Below are 13,423 nucleotides of genomic sequence, written 5' to 3' on the forward strand. Positions count from 1 at the left end.
TCGGTGTAGCGGTGTTATTGCCAACGTGCCCAGTTGGGATGCTACTGCTGGTTGTTCCTCATATTGCCGCTTAAGGGCCATAAGCCCGCTCATTTGCGCCGCAGCCGCTTATTGCTGTTCCCCTGTTTGTTGGTGCGGTGACTGTTATTACGTACTGCCCTTTACAGTATTTGACCCTTCGCCCCTAGTTTCTTTGGACTAGGGTTGGGTGACTGTGTAACATGGTACATTAACGCCGAACTATGTGAGACATGACACTGCGTAATATGCGGCGATCTTAAAATGGTCGTAAGGTTTGAGTGACGGAAACGGAGATGACTGCAGACCCGATACCTAATGTTTCAGCCGGTGTATCGGGAAAAGACGACGACTCCCATCGCGGCACTGTATTTAAACTTCTATCAAGGAAGTTTGAATGTCAGAAATCACATCCAGACTCTAGCACATTACGTGAGATGCAGTTTGCCCAGCCCTCTTTGACGAAACACTTCCTCAGTTCCTGGAGGAATTCTACGTGTATAGTGCGTTATATAGCTTGGATCTTTTATCAGGAATGTATGGAGCGAGACAACAGATGTGGTCTATTTGTCGACCGTCTGCCATATGTAAAAGAAGAGTGATTGAGAAACTGTAGTTTATTTCGTATTTTACAAATAGATGTCTTGCACGAGCTAAGATGGACTGGCGTGTAGTCTCCAATTTCTTTATGCACAGATTATGAACCAAAAGCCTCACAGATCGAGTGGCGTATTGTGTCGCAACGCGGCCAACACCGAACTTGGTGCACCATTCCATAACGGTGGCTTCCGACAGATATACTGTCCTATACACATTCTCCGATGGATGTCTATCGGTGTTTTTCTTTAGGAACCGAAAGAAATAACAACAGCACGCTGGTCCTGTTTGGACGCATTTGGTAATAACGTCGCCACAGTCCACGTTTCCGCACGCACGTGGGAAAGACACGAATGGTACCCTAGACCGATGCCTAGATGTTGTTGCTTATGTACCAACTTGGAAATCGCACTACTTTGCTTATACACTGCAGCAACGCTCTGAAACAGAAGGATTCTGATCCTCCCTTATATATTTAAACATCGACTGGTATTCTGTTATTATTAAAAGTATATATACCAAGAGAAAGCATACAAACTTTAGTTCGTGCATTAATTTAATTTTTTATCTTTGCAACATGAAAATAGAGCTCCACAATTTATACACCAATGTAACTTTTTATGAGTAAAATAACTAGGACGCGAAGTGTTAAACTTCTCGGTACCTCATTTCCATAGAGAGCAGCAAGCTGTTCGTGAAATATTTCAGTTTTTTTTCAAAGGACTAACTTATTCTTAATTGTGAGCTTTCTGTGTGCTGGAGTTCGCCGATCATCAGGTCTCTCTCCGTGTGCCATTTTTCTGTAGGGACACATTACAGATCTGGTGTATGTACCGCCTCTACCACGTGATGTAGCAGAGCTCCGGGAGAGAATACGGGAAGCGACTAGCACAGTCGACGATGCCGTGCTGGGACGGGTATGGCAAGAATTCGATTACCTCATTGACGTCTGCCGGGTCACTCATGGTTCGCAAATCGACTGTTTGTACAAAACTCACAGTTTCTCTTCAAAATGCAATCTGTATGATATCTGTTTAATGTTTAGTTCTTGTGCAATAAATAATTGAAAGTGTTCATGGACTTCATGTACACCCTGTATTTAGCAAACGTTTTCACACGAGTACATAATACACTCCTGGAAATGGAAAAAAGAACACATTGACACCGGTGTGTCAGACCCACCATACTTGCTCCGGACACTGCGAGAGGGCTGTACAAGCAATGATCACACGCACGGCACAGCGGACACACCAGGAACCGCGGTGTTGGCCGTCGAATGGCGCTAGCTGCGCAGCATTTGTGCACCGCCGCCGTCAGTGTCAGCCAGTTTGCCGTGGCATACGGAGCTCCATCGCAGTCTTTAACACTGGTAGCATGCCGCGACAGCGTGGACGTGAACCGTATGTGCAGTTGACGGACTTTGAGCGAGGGCGTATAGTGGGCATGCGGGAGGCCGGGTGGACGTACCGCCGAATTGCTCAACACGTGGGGCGTGAGGTCTCCACAGTACATCGATGTTGTCGCCAGTGGTCGGCGGAAGGTGCACGTGCCCGTCGACCTGGGACCGGACCGCAGCGACGCACGGATGCACGCCAAGACCGTAGGATCCTACGCAGTGCTGTAGGGGACCGCACCGCCACTTCCCAGCAAATTAGGGACACTGTTGCTCCTGGGGTATCGGCGAGGACCATTCGCAACCGTCTCCATGAAGCTGGGCTACGGTCCCGCACACCGTTAGGCCGTCTTCCGCTCACGCCCCAACATCGTGCAGCACGCCTCCAGTGGTGTCGCGACAGGCGTGAATGGATGGACGAATGGAGACGTGTCGTCTTCAGCGATGAGAGTCGCTTCTGCCTTGGTGCCAATGATGGTCGTATGCGTGTTTGGCGCCGTGCAGGTGAGCGCCACAATCAGGACTGCATACGACCGAGGCACACAGGGCCAACACCCGGCATCATGGTGTGGGGAGCGATCTCCTACACTGGCCGTACACCTCTGGTGATCGTCGAGGGGACACTGAATAGTGCACGGTACATCCAAACCGTCATCGAACACATCGTTCTACCATTCCTAGACCGGTAAGGGAACTTGCTGTTCCAACAGGACAATGCACGTCCGCATGTATCCCGTGCCACCCAACGTGCTCTAGAAGGTGTAAGTCAACTACCCTGGCCAGCAAGATCTCCGGATCTGTCCCCCATTGAGCACGTTTGGGACTGGATGAAGCGTCGTCTCACGCGGTCTGCACGTCCAGCACGAACGCTGGTCCAACTGAGGCGCCAGGTGGAAATGGCATGGCAAGCCGTTCCACAGGACTACATCCAGCATCTCTACGATCGTCTCCATGGGAGAATAGCAGCCTGGATTGCTGCGAAAGGTGGATATACACTGTACTAGTGCCGACATTGTGCATGCTCTGTTGCCTGTGTCTATGTGCCTGTGGTTCTGTCAGTGTGATCATGTGATGTATCTGACCCCAGGAATGTGTCAATAAAGTTTCCCCTTCCTGGGACAATGAATTCACGGTGTTCTTATTTCAATTTCCAGGAGTGTATATCACTACACGCAGACATGTGAGGTACTCGTAACCCGTGGAAGTGGTTGAGTCGGTAAGGGCATCCGGCTAAATACATCTACGTCTGTATACTTATTCTGCAAGCCACCGCAAGTTGCGTGGTGGAGGGTACCCTGTACCACTGTTAGTCACTTACTTCCCTATTCCATTTGCAAGTAGAGCGAAGGCAAAAGCGACAGTCTATATTCGTCCATAGGAGTCCTAGTTTCTCCTATATTCGTGGTTCTTACAAAAAATGTACGTTGGTGGCCCTGGAATCCTTCTGCAGTCAATTTCAAACGCCGATTCTCTAAATTTCTCAATAGTGTTCATCGAACAGAACGTCGCCTGCCCTGCAGGGGTTTCCGCTTGAGATCCTGGAGCATCTTTGTAATACATGAGTGTTGTTCGATTCCACCGGTAGCAAATCTAGCAGCCTCCACTGAAATGCTTCGATGTCTTGATTTCATCCGACCTGGTGCGTATCCATAACACTCGAGAGCAGTACCCAACAACGGGTAGATCTAGTGTTCTTTACAAATGAACCACACTTTCCTTAAACTGTCCCAATAAACCAAGTCGTCCATTGGCCTTCGCTATTATACTCCTTACATGCTCGTTCCAATTTATATCACTTCGCAACTTTACGTCTAGATATTCAGTCGACGTGACTGCATCAAGTAGCCCACTACTAACACACTACTCAAACATTACGGGTCTGTTCTCCCTACTCATCTGCATTGACTTACATTTTCCACATTTAGAGCTAGCTGCCATGCATCATACCAACTAGAAATTCTAAGTCATCTTGTATCCTCTTGCACTCATCCAATGACGATACCTTCCATACATCAGAGCTTCATCAGTAAACAGTCGCAAATTGCTGCTCACCCTGTCCGTCAGATTATGTATGTATATAGAGAACAATAGTGGTCCTATCACTATTTCCTGGAGCACTCCTAACGATAGTCTTGTCTCTGAAGAACACACGCTGTCCAAGACTTCGTACTGGGTTCTGTAACTTAAATTTTCGGAACTTCTGGGAACCAATTCCGAATGCTCGGATCTTTTCACAGTCTGCAATTGGGCATCGGGCCAAACGCTTTTCGTAAATCTAGGAATAAAGAATTTACCTGTTGCCCTTAATCCGTAGTTCACAGGAAATCATGTGAGAAAAGGGTAAGCCGACTTTTGCACGAACGATGCTTTCTAAAGCCTTTCTGATTAGTGGACAGAAGATTGCCCTTCTCGAAGAAACCTGTTGTACTCGAATCGAAAATATATTCAAGAATTCTGCAACAAAGTGGTTTGTAATTTTTCGGGTCCGTTCTTTTACACTTCATATGTACGGAAGTAAACTGTGCCTTTGCCAGTAGCTTGGAACTTTGTGCTGGGCGAGAGATTCGAGATAAATAAAGGACCAGTGCCGTGAAGTACTGTTTGTGAAACCGAATTGGGATTCCTTGCGGACATGGCGGGTAATGTGTTTTCAACTCTGTCAACTGTTTCTCTATGCCAGGATTGCCTGTTAATATGCCCTACAAACGGTAGGAAAGGTGTACTGTGTTTTTAAAGAAAGATAAACAGGGTTGTGTGGTATATGATGTAACGCGAATATTTGATGAATGGACCAAGAGAGATCCTTTCAGCCTTCCAAGAGGTCGGGAAAGACCGAGAATATGACCTTATAGAACGTAAATATATGTCAATAGAAAACATTCGGAGAAACACTGTAAGGCACGAAATAATCTGGAGGAGGTCTTTACCCAACAGTAGATGTTAAATGGATAATGGTGGTGATGATTATATGATGATGGTGATGATACGCTATGGAGTGTTTGCAGGTCGACGAAAATAAAGACGCAGGAGACTATTGAAGGGAAGTAGTGGAGCATGATATTGCCGTGTATCGGGTGACTCAAAAAGAAGGAACATATTTCGAACGTTTATTACAAACTATAAAATACAGAAACACGCACCGCGCCACGGTCAGTTGGGCCAGTATTATGTTATTGAGGATATTCACCTGAGCTTCCATGGGAGCTGTGCTGGTAATCGAAACCCAGGCTAATTACCAATGTCACAAGGCCAGTGCCGTATAGCAGTGTTTTAAGAATGATGATAGCGTACTAGCTCTGGTGTCTTGGCAGCCAAATTCGCCTAATCTGAACCCTACGGAATCGCTAACGGGCACCAGCAACTTAGTTAGTTAGTTACAGGTTCCATAGACCATTTAAACGATTCTTTTATCACAATGATGTGGAACGAGTGAGTGTACAGGATATGTACCGGGTGATCAAAAAGTCAGTATGTATTTGAAAACTGAATAAATCACGGAATAATGTAGATAGAGACGTACAAATTGACACACATGATGGAATGACATGGGGTTTTATTATAATCAAAAAATACAAACGTTCAAAAATAGTCCGACAGATGGCTCTTCATCTGATCAGAATATCAATAATTAGCATAACAAAGTAAGACAAAGCAAAGATGATGTTCTTTACAGGAAATACTCAGTATGTCCACCATCATTCCTCAACAATAGCTGTAGTCGAGGAATAATGTTGTCAAAAGCACTGTGAAACATGTCCAGAGTTATGGCGAGGCATTGGCGCTGGATGTCGTCTTTCAGCATCCCTAGAGATGTCGGTCCATCACTATACACTTGCGACTTCAGGTAACCCCAAAGCCAATAATCGCACGGACTGAGGTCTGGGGACCTGGGAGGCCAAGCATGACGAAAGTGGCGGCTGAGCACACGATCATCACCAAACGACGCGCGCAAGAGACCTTTCACGTGTCTAGCAATATGGGGTGGTTGTAATAAAACCACATGTCATTCCGAGCATGTGTGTCAATTTTTACCTCTCAATCTACGTTATCCAGAAGCGGTTTAGGGAAATCACGGAAAACCTAAATCAGGATGGCAGGACGCGTGTTTGAACCGTCGCCCTCCCGAACACGAGACCAGAGTGGTGACCACTGGGCCGCCTCAAAAATGGTTCAAATGGCTCTGAGCACTATGGGACTCAACTGCTGTGGTTATCAGTCCCCTAGAACTTAGAACTACTTAAACCTAACTAACCTAAGGACATCACACACATCCATGCCCGAGGCAGGATTCGAACCTGCGACCGTAGCAGTCGCACGGTTGGGGCCGCCTCACTCGATTACTATTCATGCTGCTCGCTTTAGTGCAATCAATACTTCCTAAGTGATGAGCCACCCCGGAAAATTATTTCGTAAGACATTATGAGTGTAAATATGCAAAATGTCTCAGGAGTTTGATAAATTTGTATCCAAGGTTAGCGATAATGCGGAAGGAAAAAATATGTGAACTTAATTGCTAGAGAAAATCGGTGATGTGCTTGTTTAATTTCAAGTTGTCATCAATATCTACATGCAAAAATGTGGAGCATTCTAATCTACTCACATGACTCCTGCTCATGTGCTACGTCAATTCTTGGTATGACTATTTGTTGTACAGAACTGATTGTACTTTTTTCAAAATGTAGGGAACGTCCGTTTTCAGAGAACAACTTAATAATTCCTTTGGAGACATCATTTAGCAACGCTTAAGTGCTTGTTGTCTAATGGGATTTATCATAACACTAGCATCGTCTGCTGGATTGCTGCGCATGTTCGTAGCGGTTTTGTTTTGCATGCTGATATTCATGTTGCTTTAGGTTTATTTATCGATTTTCAAGTATTATTTGTAGATAACCGTTGCTACCTGAGTTTACATATTGTCATCTTGTCATTTGGATATGATGAGTGCAATTGTGGACGCCAGAAAATGGAGTGTCAAGTGGAGAAATCGGCACATTTTGGCATATTCTGCCGTTTGAGTTCAATAGTTGGATTACAGCGGCGGAGGCAGCCATAAACATTTGTGCCGTGTTTGGTGTTAAAGTCACTGGGCAGAGCACAGCAAGAAAATTGTTTTCTCGTTTTAATGAAGATTGTTTTGACATTAGTGACTTTCAACGTTCAGGATGACATTCGGGGTATGTTGAAGATCGTTTAAAGGCAATAATCCATAATGGTCCACATCTGTGTACTCGACAACTGGCAAATGTGATGAACTGTGATCATTCGACTATCGTGTGACATTTGCATGCAGTGCGGAAGGTCAGAAAATCGGGTGTATGGGTAACTCGTGCATTAAGCTAACATCACAAAAATCAGCGGGTGGCAGTATGTGTATCTCTGTCTAGTCGTCACCAATACGGTCGTAAACAACACCTAAAATTCGTATCGTGTATCATTACTGGTGGCGTGAAATGGTGTATATATTCTAACATACGTAAAAAAAGGAATGGTTGAGCGCAAACCAAGCAGCAACTCCCCATATAAAGACATACGTGCGTCCACAAAAGATAATGTTATGCACCATTTGAAACAGCGTCGGTGTGGTAAGCTATGAATTGCTTCTTCGACGTGTAACCATCACTGCTGACATTCATTTCCACCAACGGAGTTGCTCTGTACACGCAATCCAAGAACAACGGCCAGGAAGGCTGTGTGAAGAGATGCTGCACCACGACAACACCCGTCCGTATTCTGCTAGACTCACAAAAAACACTACACAGGAGCAGAGTTGGGAAGTAAATCAGACCCCACCCTTTCACCTGATATTGCACAGTCAGATCTACATCTTTTCAACCTTCAAGTAGCTTCCTTTCCGGGTGAAAATGCGCTCCGAACATGGTTCGACGAGTTACCCCAGGTTTGGTAAACTGCTGTAAATAGTGGAGGAGAATACGTTACTGAAGACCGAAGTCTGTCTTAAGTGCAACTGTTGTGTTTATTAAACTTATGGAAAAACGCTACGATGTTAAGCATCAACTTAATGCAAGGAAAGGGAGTGGACACAGAATTGTTATTTTTTCCCTCAGTCAATAAAATTTTCTATTTTACCGACATTGTCTGAATTATTCAGCACGCTGTTTTGCATTCTGCTTCTACGCTACCACAGGCCAACGGTCAGAAATTTTCGGATCCTGCGTGAGTTCTGCGCAGACATCTGGTGTCGCATGGGAACCTACCAAGGGCAGAATCGCTGATGTATTGTGTTCCAAAGATGCATAAACGAGCTATTAACCAGGTGGTAGTAATGTTCTGGCTCATTAGTGTGGAATATGTCTGCCAGAGCGAACTGAGGGTGTGAATTATAATATCAGAGGTCACTGGTGTGTACTGTAGAGCCCGTATTTTAAAACAAAGCTGTCCTCGTGCTGCGAAGCCGTACCGGTTATTTAATAGCTTGCTCGCAGAAGGGGGTCTGTTATAAAACTCAATTTTGTTTAAAAATCCAGCTTTATTGCTACCTAAGCCAGTTTTCTGATGTAATAACTTTCATTTAAGATATTTTTGTAAATTATTTTATGTAATATAAAAGCCGAAGAATAAATACAGGGTATTTATGAAGTCCACGAAATATTGAAATATCTGATGAACGGCCTAACTCTAAAAAAAAATTCCGATGTTTATAAATGTTCTGCGAATCTACCCTTCTTCAGATGATGCACATCAAGTAGGTGGTCCGCCTCTGCTCACACATGACCCAGCTTATCAAGAGTGATAGTAAGAACAGCTGCTGCGAAGCTGTGCCGCAAATCTTCGAAATCCAATTAAAAAAAAGAAGGAACATTAACCTTGATGTAACCCCAAAATAATAAAAATCTCAAGACTTCAAATCTGGTGACAGTGGTACCAGCTGAGTAGCGGCAGATCAGATGCCTCAACATAACCTATCCAGTGACCTGGCAGTGTCTTATTATCTTTCACGCAATTTCGTACACAGGGAGGGGCACAATTTTTTGGAAGATGCAGTACCTCTATCAGTTTCTAGTTATAGCATGAGCCACCGTTACAGCACTTTGAGGCAAGTAATACCATTGATCTCTCTCTCAGGGAAGAAGGAGGGCCAATTGACTTGTCAAGCATGCCGCAGCTTTAACTTTTTCGGAATCAAGGACGAGTTTTCAGTTGCGTGTGGATTCTCTGTCCCACATCTGCGTGTGTTGTGTCGGTTGACCTTCACCGAAAGATGAAAAGTGGCTACGTCACTGAAGATTAAGTTGTTTGAGAAGTTGTCATTATCAAGATGGTCCTGCGTGTCAGTGCAGATCCGCAGTTGGTGCAGTTCGTCGTAATGGATTTATACTTACAGGGGCAAGGCTTCACTTTTACTCGCTTTCGAAGAAGTTTCCACACTGTTGCATCCCTCTGCGCCAGTTTGATGGGTAGACATTTTTGTACGTCATAACATTACTCCTGGTCTGCCCGAAAGTTTTGCGTGACACAAACAACTGTTCTCCTGGAATTTTCTTGTACCACTTGCCTATGCTAAATCGGAGGCATCTTCTGAAACTTCCCACTGAAAGTTCTTACCACACTCAAGTCCGATTAGCAACGGGAAACCTCTAGCACACAAAATGATTCCTCTGCCTGATTGGCAAACATTTTAAACTTCTACGAGCAGTTTCTCAAACTAACTTGCCGGAATCGCTTAAAAGAAGGAAACATGAAAAATAAGAAATTAAACTACTTTCAAAGAGTGCTTTCACGTATTGTTAATTTCATTATGTTATGTTAGCCAGTTACACATTCAAATTTTTTGAAACGTTTCATTGATTCATTGACTTTATAATTACCCTGCACATTGCGCAAAAATCCGATCAAGGACGAGAGTGTCTGATTTTACAGAATTGTGTCTGAACTCGCATTAAACTGTAGGAGAATTTGTAGACAGTCAGCGCCATAGTCGTGATGCATGTTGTATGCGATGATGTATAATTAAAAACAGTGGTGTATGGCTTACAGCTGAGATATAGCGATATTAAATGCTATAATAAGTAACGTTCATGATATCCAGGAGTAATCCTTCATTACCAGTCCTGTCACTAGACACGTATCTTACGTATCTTGTGGTAGCAACGCCCTGTGAAGAACAGTTTGTCGACGTGGTAACCCCAGCGGGAGAGAGAAAAGAGACCATAAAAGAGAAAATATAGAACTCTTAGGTCTGAGTCCGTCACTAACGCTCCGTACTGGTTTGTGTTCAATGATTAGGCCGTTTGTGCATAACTGTCCTAAGCGGCACGCACTGACCATTAGGTGGGAGAATGCCGCGTTCTTACGGCAGTCTTCCAAGACCTATTTCCTTCCTGCATTTGTTGAAGCCAAGTAGTCCTTACAGAACTGGGCACATCAAGTCATCATACTCTCTGGAGGCCCGTATGGGTTTCTCATGACCCAGTTACCATGTTATCTGCACAACACATGTTCCGCAAAATCTGTCACGCTGTATTTTTAACATTACAGGGGCACACACAGACACGTCTAGATGACTTTTCTACACTATCTGCCGGTATCAGGAACATTCGCTGGTCTTCGTTTAACGAACCTAGAGCGCAGACACGACTTGTCTGTATGGTCCTCAATTCTTTCAGCATATCATCTTTTTAACTTCGTATTAGTATGACATTTCGTTCAAACTACCTTCACCATCGTCTATTTCACTGGTTAAACTTTATAGTCAGTTCTACTCCGGCAGTCCGCCTCTCCCTTGGATTTCTCAAGCATTCTCGTATTTTCCTACCAGTGGGCTCTGGAAGTCGCTCATTTCTGGTTCTGACGATATATTTGAGTAGCAGTAGGGAAAATATAAAATTTAGCCTGCCAAGAAAAGCGATTCAGAAAAAGAGAAAACTGTACAAATTTAACTATCATGAAGTATTTTCGGGAAGTATTTAATGGAGCGTAGCCTTTTAGAGAACTGAAACTTGGTCAGTAAACAGTACAGAGAAGAAGAGATTAGAGGCGTTTCAGCTGTGGTGTTACAGAAGAAAGCGGCAACTTAAATGGATAGATCGAATAACGAAGTCATGCTGAAGTGAATAGAGAACAAAGAAGTTTATGACACAAATTCATTTAAGAAAGGGGTCAACGGATAAAACACATTTTGAGGCATCAACGAATAGTAGGTTTGGCAAGGGAGGAAGTTTGGATCGACACGACTGAGCAGAGACAAGAGAGAGGAGGAGATGGATAGTGAAAAGAGGGAGGGTGAGGCGGATAAAGGAGGAAGAGGAAATGGACTGTAGAAGTGGGAGTAGGAGATGGGCGTAAAGAGAGGGAAAGGAGGATATCAACAGACAGAGAGAGTGGGGAGAAAGAGATTGATATAGAGAGGGAGAAGAGGAGATGGATACACAGATGGGGAGGAGGGCATGGTAGAGAGGAGGAGGAGGAAGGAATGGGCATAGACAAGGGGAAATAGAAGATAGGAATGGAAATGGAAGAAGGAGAGAGAGTTGCAGGAAAAGAAAGACAGAGAGAGAGGGGGGGAAAATGGGTGGGGAGGGGTGAGGATTAGATAAGCATAAGGAGGGGGAGGATGAGATGGGCAGAAATAGGAGAGGTGGGCACAGAGAGATGGGGGGTGTACATTGTTAGTTGAAATGTGCTCTGTATAGAAAACCAGGGTCTAGTAAACAAAGTGAAGAACAGTTGCGCTCCTCAGCACGTCATTCCGAGATTCGAGGACCTCGCGCCGGCCCTGGATCAAATCCAAACGGCGAATTAATGACTTGGGCCATCCTGGATGTGGTCCTTATCCGGTTTCAAGCATCAGACTAGGCGAATGCCAGGCTTGTACATATGTCCTGCCTCAGTTACACGACGCACAAACATTTAGAAAACATTCACAGTTTTTCTCATTACGTAACACTAGACGCAGCGTGAAATGTGATCCACAAATTCCGTTTCAGGGGTGAAGGGCTGATTACGTGTAGGACATCCACCCTCCCCTGCCAGTAACGTTTCAAGATCCTGATCAATATGCTGATCCTGCGAAGACACGGTATAAAGCCATAAAAATGAAGAAGAAGGAATGCAACACAAAATACACTACTTTTCGGAATCGCCCATAGGTTGCGTAAACTGAATTACATTGCCGAGACTACCCTCGATGAAATTGGAAGTAATATGGAGTAGACTTGGCCTCATCCAGCAATGTTATCTATGTTGTGAAATATAAAGATGAGATTAATAATAATACAGAGAATAACAGGTACGAAGATACATCAAACAGCAGAAGGTGAGAGGAAAAATGCAGTTCGCAGTGCTGTCCGCTAACCTGCAAAGTCTCCCTCGGAGATCTCGGTGATGCGGTTCTCCTGCATCTCGAGTTTCTTCAGGGTGTCCAAGATGTTGAGAGCGTGCACCGGCACCGCCGTCAGTTCGTTGCCGCCCAGATTCAACCGCTTCAGTTTCCTGCAACAGGCGAACCACGAACGTCACTCAAGAGGAAGTTCCACCCACACTGTCTGTTCCGTTGACTGTAATCTCGTTGGCTGTAATCTCCTGAACTGTCAGCAAGCCATAACTATCTTGAAATAGCTGGGTGCTTATGACTGACTGAAAAAAAAATCGCACAACCGAGAAGGAGCCGTGCGACATAAACGGAAGTTGGTAGGCGTGTTTTTGCATCTGAAACATGTCTATTCGGATTATGCTTTAACGCTCGTGAACGTTGGTTATCCTTGCGGTTGGACGAAGTGAGTTTATATTAATCAAGAATGCCTTTAAAGAGAGAAAGATGCCATTATGAACACCTCGCCGAGTTTAAACGAGGTCGTGTAATAGGGCTAAGAGAAACAGCGTGTTTTTTCTGGGATGCTGCAGCGATGCTGCAGAAAGACGTGGTAGGAACGTAACCACTGTAAGTGACTGTTGGCACCGCAGATCACGCGAATGTACGGTGACACGAAGACTGGGCTGCTGACGGCCACGTGGCATTAATGAGACAGAAGACCATCGTGTTTGACGTATGGCTCTGGCGCATCGTAGTACGTCTACAGCAGCAACTTGAGCAGCAGTTGACACCACAGTGACACAGCGAACTTTTACAAATCGATTGCTTCAATGACCACTCCGAGATAGACGCCCTCTAGCGTGCATTCCACTGACGTTCGAGTATAATGATTTTTCTGGAGACTAGAAATCTACTCTGTGGGAATCAGCATGGGTTTAGAAAAGACGGTCGTGAAACCCAGCTCGCGCTATTCGCCCACGACACTCAGAGGGCCATAGACGCGGGTTCACATGTAGATGCCGTGTTTCTTGACTTCCGCAATGCGTTCGACACAGTTCCCCACAGTCGTTTAATGAATAAACTAAGAGAATATGGACTATCAGACCAATTGTGTGATTGGATTGAAGAGTTCCTAGATAACAGAA

General features: G+C 44.7%; 1 protein-coding gene across 1 annotated transcript in view; it reads right to left on the reverse strand.

Moving 5' to 3' along the window:
- LOC126353999 (slit homolog 2 protein) overlaps positions 1-13,423 on the reverse strand; it is a 1,283,043-nt gene that overhangs the window by 313,767 nt on the left and 955,853 nt on the right. The window contains exon 4 of the mRNA XM_050003305.1: positions 12,321-12,457. Within this exon, the coding sequence (XP_049859262.1) occupies positions 12,321-12,457 (137 nt within the window). The remainder of the gene's footprint in view (positions 1-12,320; positions 12,458-13,423) is intronic.

This window comes from Schistocerca gregaria, chromosome 3 (assembly GCF_023897955.1).
Source record: "Schistocerca gregaria isolate iqSchGreg1 chromosome 3, iqSchGreg1.2, whole genome shotgun sequence".
NCBI lineage: Eukaryota > Metazoa > Arthropoda > Insecta > Orthoptera > Acrididae > Schistocerca > Schistocerca gregaria.